At 49.9% G+C, this 11,183-nt stretch overlaps 2 protein-coding genes across 5 annotated transcripts in view; one reads left to right on the plus strand and one right to left on the minus strand.

Annotated features, from left to right (window-relative positions):
* LOC130204728 (sodium channel protein type 2 subunit alpha-like) overlaps window positions 1-3,924 on the plus strand; it is a 28,926-nt gene extending 25,002 nt beyond the window's left edge. Inside the window, 4 exon segments of the mRNA XM_056431673.1 lie at window positions 425-529; window positions 1,187-1,457; window positions 1,534-2,649; window positions 2,652-3,924. Coding sequence (XP_056287648.1) covers window positions 425-529; window positions 1,187-1,457; window positions 1,534-2,649; window positions 2,652-2,779 — 1,620 coding nt within the window. The 3' untranslated portion in view covers window positions 2,780-3,924.
* Window positions 3,925-4,796: 872 nt separating this feature from the next.
* On the minus strand, window positions 4,797-10,816 carry LOC130204530 (cysteine/serine-rich nuclear protein 3-like). 4 transcript variants are annotated; one of them, XM_056431324.1, is made up of 5 exons: window positions 10,799-10,816; window positions 9,371-9,541; window positions 8,834-9,090; window positions 8,090-8,401; window positions 4,797-7,002 (listed from the first exon to the last, which is right to left on the minus strand). In XM_056431324.1, exons 2-5 carry the CDS (start codon window positions 9,513-9,515, stop codon window positions 6,079-6,081), a joined length of 1,638 nt encoding a protein of 545 aa, XP_056287299.1. In that variant the 5' UTR covers window positions 9,516-9,541; window positions 10,799-10,816; the 3' UTR covers window positions 4,797-6,078. The 4 variants fall into 4 exon arrangements, with proteins under 4 accessions (XP_056287299.1, XP_056287300.1, XP_056287298.1 ...); XM_056431325.1 differs by lacking the exon at window positions 10,799-10,816 and adding an exon at window positions 10,129-10,184; XM_056431323.1 differs by lacking the exon at window positions 10,799-10,816 and having other exon boundaries at window positions 8,105-8,401; window positions 9,371-9,684.
* Between the last annotated feature and the right edge of the window lie 367 nt (window positions 10,817-11,183).

Below are 11,183 nucleotides of genomic sequence, written 5' to 3' on the forward strand. Positions count from 1 at the left end.
GGCTGCAACTAGTGTTCATTTAGTCGGATATCTATTTTTATTTAGTGAAGTGTCAAATGACCTCGTCCTCTTTTAGAGGACTCCAGGTCTGAGTGCTTCTCACATGTCGCTCCACGACGATCGTGTTTTCCTCTGTAGCCTAAGGGGGTGACGATATAAAAGCATCTCTAACAAACACTTTTCATTCCCATTAAAATGTTTCACAATAAAAGATCAACTCTTGTTTATTTTGTCATTAAAAACGTTCATTTTGCAGCAGAGGAATCGGGAAGTGTTGGCTTGTTGTCGTAGATGTAACTCTTTTAGTCAAAGTAAACTGTTCAGACTGATTATACTGAACGTTGCAATGAATCTAGTGGAGATGATCCCAGCTGAACACATTCCTCTTTGTGGTTGTAACCAAGTTGTGTTGCGCTCCCTTTACTTTGGAGGTCAGGACATCTTCATGACCGCGGAGCAGAAGAAGTACTACAACGCCATGAAGAAGCTGGGCTCCAAGAAACCACAAAAACCAATACCTCGGCCGACGGTAAGACTCCGCGAGGTCAGACTCTTTAGCTGCGTTCACGCCTAAAGCGGTGAAAATCGTTTGCGTGAGTAGATCCCGTTAGCAAAGTCTTCGTAAGCAAAGTCTTCGGAAGCAAAGTCTACGTAAGCAAAGTCTTCGTAAGCAAAGTCTTCGTAAGCAAAGTCGACGTAAGCAAAGTCTACGTAAGCAAAGTCTACGTAAGCAAAGTCTTCGTAAGCAAAGTCTTCGTAAGCAAAGTCTACGTAAGCAAAGTACGTAAGCAAAGTCTTCGTAAGCAAAGTCTTCGTAAGCAAAGTCTTCGTAAGCAAAGTCTACGTAAGCAAAGTCTTCGTAAGCAAAGTCTACGTAAGCAAAGTCTACGTAAGCAAAGTCTTCGTAAGCAAAGTCTTCGTAAGCAAAGTCTTCGTAAGCAAAGTCTACGTAAGCAAAGTCTTCGTAAGCAAAGTCGACGTAAGCAAAGTCGACGTAAGCAAAGTCTACGTAAGCAAAGTCTACGTAAGCAAAGTCGACGTAAGCAAAGTCGACGTAAGCAAAGTCTTCGTAAGTTTTTTACAGAGATAAGCCCCGCCCCCTCGCAAAGATTCGCGCTGCTTTTGTCATGAACGCGTCTTTCTTCCTCGAGGACTCCGCGTGACTCCTGTGTCCTCGTTCCCTCAGAACGCGTTCCAAGGCTGCGTGTTCGACTGCATCACCAAGCAGGCCTTCGACATCGTGATCATGGTCCTCATCTGCCTCAACATGGTGACCATGATGGTGGAGACGGACGACCAGACGCCGGACATGGACCGGATCCTGTACTGGATCAACCTCGTCTTCATCGTGCTCTTCACCGTGGAGTGCGTGCTCAAGATGGTCTCTCTGCGCCACTACTACTTCACCATCGGTTGGAATATATTCGACTTCGTGGTGGTGATCCTGTCCATCGTCGGTAAGGCGGCCTCCCGGTGGCTTATGGGTAAACTGGCGGTCTGGATTTGAGGTTTGACATGTTCTTGTTCTCGCAGGCATGTTTTTATCCAAAGTGATCGAGAAGTACTTTGTGTCCCCGACGCTGTTCCGGGTGATCCGCCTGGCCCGGATCGGCCGGATCCTCCGCCTCATCAAAGGGGCCAAGGGCATCCGGACGCTCCTCTTCGCCTTGATGATGTCGCTGCCCGCCCTGTTCAACATCGGCCTCCTCCTCTTCCTCGTCATGTTCATCTACGCCATCTTCGGCATGTCCAACTTCGCCTACGTCAAGCGCGAGGCGGGCATCGACGACATGTTCAACTTCGAGACGTTCGGGAACAGCATGATCTGCCTGTTCCAGATCACCACGTCGGGCGGCTGGGACGCGCTGCTGGCGCCCATCCTCAACAAGAGGGAGCCCGACTGCGACAGCCGGATGGAGCACCCGGGCAACGGCTACCGGGGCGACTGCGGCAACCCGTCGGTGGCCATCTTCTTCTTCGTCAGCTACATCATCATCTGCTTCCTCATCGTGGTCAACATGTACATCGCCGTCATCCTGGAGAACTTCAGCGTGGCCACGGAGGAGAGCGGCGAGCCGCTGAGCGAGGACGACTTCGAGATGTTCTACGAGGTGTGGGAGCGCTTCGACGCCGACGCCACGCAGTTCATGGAGTACGGCGAGCTGTCGGCCTTCGCCGACGCCCTGGACCCGCCGCTGCGCATCTCCAAGCCCAACCTGCTGCAGCTCATCTCCATGGACCTGCCGATGGTGAGCGGCGAGCGCATCCACTGCCTGGACATCCTGTTCGCCTTCACCAAGCGGGTGCTGGGCGAGAGCGGCGAGATGGACGTGCTGCGCGGCCAGATGGAGGAGCGCTTCATGGCCTCCAACCCCTCCAAGGTGTCCTACGAGCCCATCACCACCACGCTGCGCCGCAAGCAGGAGGAGACGGCGGCCGCGGTCATCCAGAGGTTCTTCCGCCGCCACGTGATGCGTGTGGCCGTGAAGAAGGCCGCCGCCCTCTACAGGGAGCGGCTGAAGGAGGACGGCGCGGGCAAGCTCTCGGAGAACTCCGCCTCGGACAAAACGTCGGCGGCGACGCCGTGGAGGGCGTCGCCGCCGTCCTACAACAGCGTGACGAAATCGGACAAGGACCGGTACGAGAAGGAGAACAAAGGGAAAGACCAAAAGAAATAGACTCAAGACTAATAAAGGAACAACAACAACATGCATCGGAGACAAAGGGAACACATTGTTTACAGCTTCTAAAGGGAGGGCGAGACGTCCGCTTGTTGTGACGTGAGGAGCCAGGTGGGAGCTGATGTCACATGACACACGGGAGCTGATGTCACATGACACACGGGTCTTCTTGAGCGCCTCTCGTGTGCGTTTCCTCTCGACACACTTGAGTGTCCTGTTGTCTGTAGCTAGAGCTGCTGCTACTATGAATCCAGTGTCTTGAATTTAACAATCGCCGTATCACTAAACAAGTACTCTGCATTTGGGGGGGGGGGTTAGCTCTTCTTTTTAACGAGAAAGAATGTTTTATACTTTTCGTTTTTTTGCTTTCACTGTTGTAAAATCGTCGACGCCGAGAGCTTCGACCGGCGGGCGAACGCGGTCAGTGACGGCCGACTCGACTTCCCATTTCAACGGTCACGATGACAGGAAGCTGAATGTACGCAAGGAGCGAGACGTCTAAAGGAACCCTTTGACATCTCGGGGAATATTCTTAGATCTTTTTTTAAAATGTGACGCTCGAGTCCCGTTAGCTTAACTTATCCCAAAAGACGGGAAGCGGCCTCGCGCCTCCGGAGCCTCGAGCGCACACACGGTGCGGCGCAACCTTCTCCGGATCACCAGGGGGCGCACAAACAAAACATGCAGCTAAGAAGCAGGAAGTCAACCGGTGTAACACGCAGCTCCTCAAGGAGGAATTAACGAATTAACTGTAAATTCACGTGTTGCATCGGATTTTTATCCCTTTTTATGCATCACTTGGTTTAAAAAAATCATATTAAGTAATTTTTTATTTTATTTACATTCTTGATTTAAGTTATTTCAGCTTTTTTTGTTGTGCCTGAAAAGCGGCGCAAGATTTAAAAATAATTTATTTTTAAACTATCGCGGCCCCCCCCCCCCAAAAAAAACAATCTCTAACTGCCCTCAGGCGACAACGCCCCCATCCTGTTCATCACGCTGATCTCAAGCGCCTGTCGTCCCACCTGAGGAGGACAGGTGGTTAATGTCGTGGTTTGTGTCTCTGGGCCCTCGGTATGCATCACACTTACATTTGATGTCAGAGCACTTTCTATCCCCACAGATGTGTAACACCTCGTGTTGTCCTACGTGTGTGTGTGTGTGTGTGTCAATGTCGGCGTCCTATCTCTGCGTGTTTGTGGTTGCTTATGTTCCACTGATTATAAATAACGTTTATATTGTACATATGAGTGCATTTTTCCGGTCTTCGGATTTGATTTACTTTTCTTTTTCAAAAAAAACTATTTGTTTTCTTTGTGCACTGTAACACGTGTCCGGCCCCCCCCCCCCCCACACCTGAACCGCGAAGCATCGGTAGCATCTCTCATTGCGCTTGTAGTGTTTTAGTCAAGGAAGTGACGACTGTCCACACGGCCAATCATGTCAAAGCCAAAAGAATAAAGGACATATTTTTTGTAAAACGCCTGTTTTTCTTTTTTGAGGAGGAGGAGGAGGAGGAGGAGCCCTTGCTTCTCTCCTCCTGTTGCCTGGCAACAACACATTACATCTCCTTCCCTGTGATTGATCAGCAGCGTCTTTCTCTGAGCTCGCTTACCCACAATGCCTTGCCAGCTATGAAGTAAAGACCCCTGGCCAAACGCCACTGGACACACACCTCACCGGTTTGATTATCTCAGGAAAGGGAGATGGCCTGGTGACGTCATTTAGTTCAGCACCAGCTCGTCAACACGTCCATGTAAACGAGAGGTGACTCAGCAGCGCCCTCTAGAGGCCACAGGCAACAGACTGGGAGCACTGGCGGGACACGGGCGTGACGTCAGAACGCACTCTGCATGGCGTTTGTGCGCGAGAGCCAAACATGATGTCACTGCTTGTCCTGAGGCAGGAGACGTGCAATCAACACACGCATGACGTCATAAATAAATACATAGTGTAACTGTAACCCCTTCACGGCAGGACAACGGTGGCAAAAAAAGAGCGAGACGAAGTCTGTTGATGGGCAACAGACGCCCTCTGCTGGTGGAGAACGAGAACACAGGCGTGAGGGTGAGTGGAACAGACCAACACAACGAAGTCACCACCTGGGGGGAGATGGGATGTTACAAAGTTTATTTGTATTCTCACTGGTGGGAATGTACAGTTGCTTTAAAAAGAACACGACATATCTTTGGACCCAGTCTTGGCAGTATTGAGACACGTTGAGCCGTAAACTATCTGAAACTATCTGAACACGCGTTCACGCCACTGTAAGATGATAATAACATGCACAGAGGAATACGGTCGTTATAGGCGGATTACATGTCATGATTTGGCGGAACATAATGTTTCATCCAGATGGTGGCAGCATTTTGTTCAGGTTACAGTTTGGTTGGCTGGATACATTTCTGTTCTTGGAAATTTAAACAACACGGAGAGAGTTTATGTCGCTCGCATGTTTTTGTTTGGCAACGTAATCTTCACAAATGTGAACCGTGAGAATCTACGGCTGCGCTATCGACGAGCTACGAGCTACTCTCTATTGACGAGCTATCTACGAGCTATCAATGAGCTATCACCGAGCTACGAGCTATCAATGAGCTATCGACTAGCGGACACAAAGCAACGTCGTCGAGGGATCGCATCTTATATGAACACTTGATCAACGGCTCCTCCTTTTTTGCTAACGTTCTGAATATCTGTCTCGTTGTGCACCGAGCTAGCTCGCTAACGTCAGCGTCGGCTAACGGGGAGAGCCCGGTAATGTACAGCGGGTCACGGCTAAGCTGTGAGAGCCGAGAGAGTCAACCAAAAAACACAAAACGGTGACCTGAAAGACGCTAAGCGCTCCGGAGTCTAGAGATAGTCGTCATGTGACGAGATAATAATATGAAAATAGTCAAAGCTGCTTTAAGGGACTTTAGTAAAACTCCGATAGCCGCTGCAAAACAGAAAACAAAAATATATATTTGAGTAGGATTTCAAACATATTAATGTGATGCTAGTAATATAAATGAATGTAAATCATATTGTTTTGCCGGGGACTTCATTTATCATTTCAGTTTGTGTTGAAGACATCGTAGATAACCGAACACATGCGATACAGACATTTAGGAAGCATTAGCAGCAACGATGAGACACCAGAGCAGAGAAGACGAGCACCTCGAAATCTACATTCGTCATCGATGCCGGCCGCAACCGGGAAACATGCCGTGATGATCAGAGACGTCGGAGGAGGGCGTCGCGTCACGAGCGCCACGAGCGCCACGCAGAACCCGACTGAGCTTCGTCTACGAACGTTTTATATGTTCTCCAACCAACGACCTCATAAAGGAGACGCATTGATTTTCAAGAATTCATCAAATAAGTCTCTTCTTGATGACGGTTTCCACCGAGCGTTTCAGGTGCCGCCGGACATGGCGTCGCTCCCCGTCGGAGCCTCGGTCTGTGAGTCACGGCGGTCCGGATTGTTCTGGAGGTCCGTCGAGACGCTCTCTCGGCACGTTGGAGGCGCCCGGGACTCGATGGGCCCGGCAACGCGGCGAGGAGCGCTCTGCTGGCAGTGGAGTTTGGGGCTCATGTCGGCCTCTAACGCGGCCTCGACTGTGGGCAGTGTGGGCGGGGCGGGGCCACGCCCACTGAGGAAAGTGGGCGTGTCATTGGCGGCGCTGTCCATCGGGTAGCGCAGCATGGGGGGGGCGTTGTGGAAGGGGTCACCCAGGCTCATGTTGGAGTAACTCAGCACGGAGGGGAGGGGCACAGAGTAGGGCGGAGGACCCGCCTCGTGCAACGAGCAGTCCCAATCCTCCTCCTCGTCTTCATCTTCGTCGCCCTCCTCGTCCTCCTCATCCTCCTCGTCCTCTTCCTCCTCTTCCTCATCGGAGTCAATCGTGTCCAAGCTGTGCGTGCTGCAGTCCGACAGCCCGCTGCAGACGCTGCTGCCGTCCTCATCTTCCTCGTACGCCTCATCATCATCATCCTCCTCCTCTTCGTCTCGATGTGAATCCGCGTTGCCGGTGTTCTGGAGGTGCATGATGGGAATGTGCGGCGGGCCACTCATCAATGGGAACTGCAGGTTCGGCTGCTGCTGCTGCTGCTGCTGCCGGACCGAGGAGTGGTCGCCATGGTAACCGTTGCCGTTGGTTACAAGCTGCTGCTCCGGCTGCTGCCGCCGCCGCTGCTCCTCGCGGCTCTTCTCCAGCTCCAGCTTCATGATGGTGTGCAGGAAGTGTGTGCGCACGCGGACCGGGTTGAACTCCAGGCGGCCCGTGTCGTTGCTGCAGCCGTCTCTGGTGCAGCCGCAGGGGAAGGACATGCGGTCCACCTGGGGACAGAGAAACGGGGTCTCCAGTCCACAGCGGCAGGGGCACAGAAGGTGTGTAACGACACACCTGAACTCACATTTAATTGATTTCCATGCTTCCTGTTCAATTATGATGTTTCTTTGCTTTCAAGACTTTTCACTCTTTGGTTATGCAAGTCCTCCAAAACCTTGAGAGTACGTTCAGTGAAAACAAGGAGGCCTTTTTTTATGTTTAAAAAATATTCATAAGAGAAGCTGTCAGATTCCAGAAGGAGCCTGGAGCTCCAGAGCCTTGGGGACATGGTAGACTCTAATTAATGTCTTCTTAAAAGCTTCAGAGATTAATTGAATTTTGAAGAGACAGTGAAGAAATACAAAATAAAAATTAAACTTTCATTTGATCATTATAATGTTGTAAACAACTAATTAAACGACTAATAAATAGACTTAATTATAGTTTCATTGAATTTTGAAGAGACCGTTTGTGTAAATAAATACAAAATAAAATACAAAATAAATTAAACACATGTTGTAAACAATTAATTAAACGACTAATTTATAGATTAATTAAATTGTAAAGAGACTGTTTGTGGAGAGAACTACAAAAGAAATACAAAATTAATTAAACAATATAATGCTTCCCCAAAAGAACTTATTAAATGACTAATAAATAGACAAAATTATAGATTAATAGATTTTTGAAGAGACCGTTTGTGTAAAGAAATACAAAATATAATACAAAATAAATTAAACACATGTAAACAACTAGTTAAACGACAAATAAATAGACTAAATTCTAGATTAATTTAATTTTAAAAAGATCGTTTGTGTAAATAAATATAAAAGAAATTGAAAAATTAATTACAAATTATAATGCTACCCAAAAAGAACTAATTAAACGACTAATAAATAGACTAAATTATAGATTAATTGAGACCTTTTGTGTAAATTAATACAAAATAAAATACAAAATAAATTAAACACATGTTGTAAACAACTAATTAAACGACTAATAAATAAGGACACATATATTTAGTATATGTGAATAGACATCTGTGTAGAGAGAGCTGTGTACGTGACTAACGGGTTAGTATGATAGAGGCCTCACCACGGTTCCATTTACCTGGCACTTAATGCCGGCCAGGCTGCAGGCGCAGGTCGCCGGGTCGCACGCCCCCCGGCAGCGGCAGCCGCACTCCTCCCGGGACGCGCGCAGGGCGCGCAGCTCGTGCTTCTCCTCCACGTCGAGGCGTCGGACCCCCGAGGCGCGCAGGAGGGCCCGTCGCCTCCTGGTGGTCAGAGGCTGCAGGAAGAAGTAGTCGTCCACCTCGGTGTTGTCCACGTCCAGGTCGTCTTCGGATATGTCGTCCAGCGCCAGCGTGTCCGCCTCCGCCGAGGGCACCGTGCCGTTCTGAGTCAGCTGCAGGACGGGGACAGTGAGATCGGACCAAATATGGACGCCTACATGTCGACCAGGGGGGTCAAACTCATGTTCACCCTGGGCCACATCAGCATCCCGGCTGCCTCTTAAAGGGCCAGTGTACCTTTTAGAAACTACTCAAACATAGTGGTAAATAACTCCCTTTGCATTTGATTGTTGTTTAATCGAGTGTAGAAATATTGTAACATGAGAAGATTTCTCTAATATTATCACATAAATCCATTTATTTTGAAACCTTCAAAATAAAAGCGCAGGATATTTTTCTCCAGTTTCTTTAAGAAAAGGGGATCGTGTGTCTTTCAAGCCGTCGGGGGGCCACAGAACACGATGTGACGGGCCGTGTGTTTGACACCTGAGGTGTGATGGGAGGAACACAACATTCACAACACGAGTCTCCATCCTCCCACTGACTTTGCGTTTGATGGCGTTGAGCTTCTCCTCTTTCAGGTGATCCCTCAACATCATCCGGTGGCTGCGTTTCTGCTCCACGGCGAACTCCCAGAGGGTGAAGCGCCTCACCCCGCTGTGGCGCGGCGACATGCCCAGGGTGCTGCCGCCCTGCGTGGGCACGCTGGTGAAGCCCTGCCGCCGGTTGAAGTAGTACACCGTCACGCTCTCGAAGTGAACGCTGCGGCCGCGCAGACGCTTGGCCGGCGGCTGGAGGGACGCTGGAGCGGAGAGGTGGGAACAGGTCAGCCGGCTCTTTATTTAGGACTCAAAAAATGTGGAAGAGCCCCTCCACCAACAACAAAAAATACACTTATGTGAATAATAAATACCTCTAAATGATCCCTATTTTATTTTTCAAAGCCATGGTTGCACATTTTCTGTCTATTTGATCAATAAACATGCACTTTCTTTTTTAAGAGCCCTCACGTGTCTCCATTGTACCAGAGCCCACTAGCTGGAGCTGTCACACAGTGTGTGTGTGTGTGGGGGGGGGCTCACCGTCCAGCGGCCCCGGGGGGACGGGGTGGTTGAGGCTGTCGCTGCTGTTGCCGCTGTCGCTGCCGGAGACGTCGTCATCGGAGCCCCGCAGGGTCCGGTAAGGGGGCGGGGCCTCCTCCAGCTTCCTCTTCAGGATGCCGCTCATCGTGCGGCTCCTCTCACTGGTCGCACCTGCACAGAGGGGGAAGCTCATGGGAGTCAGGTGAGGAAAAATGACTCAATGGATGTGTACATATCAGCTGCTTCTTCTGCCCCAAAGTGACCTAAAAAAACAGTTTTTTAGAACAAGTATAGCCTCCTTAAAGTTAATTGAGTCAAACTCTCTCCATGTGTGAGCTGTGAATGTACTCCTCATTCATTATGCCCATTTTAATAAAGATATCAGACCTTCTGACCGTGTTGCCACAGAGGAGCACTTAAAAGCCGAAACGTGTGGGGCACAAAGGATTTAGACAAATATGTTTTTCTCAAAAATCCCAGCATGCAGTGCGGTGCGTTATGGTTATTAGTGTTCCTAAGTAGTCCTTTATCTTCAGCCTATGTGCTGCAGCTGAAAGGAGACATTACCAACCAATATTAGATTTTTGTGTTTTTTGGAACATTTGTGAGTTGAGTCGCCCCGCGCTGTGTGGGGACTTTGCTTAACTTTAAGATGCTAAAAACAAAGTAGAAAATGACGTCACATTGAGCTTTTCTGATATTTTGTGTTGGTTGCTAAGCGACGCTTCTAATATGTGCACACTGTCATTTTAAAATACATTTTTTTCAATATTTTTCCTGGAGCTGACTGCTTGGACCGGTAGGATTACATCATACGCAGCCGAGCCGGACGCCGGGTCGAGCCGCTTTGTCTCCTTCCTCTCAACACAGGACGCCCTCACGGCCTCGGCGCAGGTATCTTCTATCGCCTTCCTTTTTAAAAAAAAGTATTAGTTCCCTTTCATCTTCCTCTCCATCTATACGGGCTCCAGGAAACAACCTGAACACATCACCGTGGAGCCACTGAGGAGGGGGGGGGGGGCTTCTTTTTTCCCCTTCTTGGATCCAGGAGTTTCTTGTGCTGCCCATGCCTGATTATACACACACGCACACACACACACACTCACACACACACACACATGCACACACACACACACTCACACACACACACATAGACACACATAGACACACACATAGACACACACATAGACACACACAGACACACACACACACACACATAGACGCACACACACACACACACACATAGACACACACGCGTGCCCAAAGTGCACCCAAAGCCTGCTCACGTGTCCGCGTGCACGCGCGGCAACCTCCCACTCCCTCTCATGCATGTGCCCCCCCCCCCCCCCTCAAAACACCAGCAGGGGACTGACAGGCAAAAGCTGGCGTTGTCTACGCGGCGCCCGGCTCTGCCGCACCGACACTGACCTGTTTCCTCGCCGTGCCTCTCGGTGTCCAGGAAGTGCTCCTCTCTCTCTCTCTCTCCTCCGCATCACAGTGTTGTTCACCAGCGGCAGCGGAACATCCCCATGCGTCGTGATGATGCGGGGAGCGCTGCCATGATGCCTCTCTCTCTCTCTCTCTCTCTCTCTCTCTCTCTCCAGCAGCCTCTGGCACTATCTTATGCGCTCTCCCTCTGCAACCTCATCCTCTGCTCCCACTGTCTGATTCTCTCTACCCCACCTCCCCACCCACCCCTCTCTCTCTCTCTCTCTCTCTCTCTCTCTCCTCACAAAGACTTGTTAGCTCGAAGCTGCTGCCGGCTGGAGCGCTGGAGCTTGACTGAGGTGAAGCAAGCCCTTCGAGACCCCAG

Source organism: Pseudoliparis swirei, chromosome 14 (genome assembly GCF_029220125.1).
Source record: "Pseudoliparis swirei isolate HS2019 ecotype Mariana Trench chromosome 14, NWPU_hadal_v1, whole genome shotgun sequence".
Taxonomy (NCBI): Eukaryota; Metazoa; Chordata; class Actinopteri; order Perciformes; family Liparidae; genus Pseudoliparis; species Pseudoliparis swirei.

Coding starts and splice junctions, on each gene's coding strand:
- LOC130204530 (XM_056431322.1), bottom strand. CDS start 9,563: ATGAGCTTCCCCCTCTGTGCAGGTGCGACCAGTGAGAGGAGCCGCACG. Junction 9,091..9,370: donor CCCCCCGGGGCCGCTGGACG/GTGAGCCCCCCC, acceptor TCTCCGCTCCAG/CGTCCCTCCAGCCGCCGGCC. Junction 8,402..8,833: donor TCAACGCCATCAAACGCAAA/GTCAGTGGGAGG, acceptor CCCGTCCTGCAG/CTGACTCAGAACGGCACGGT.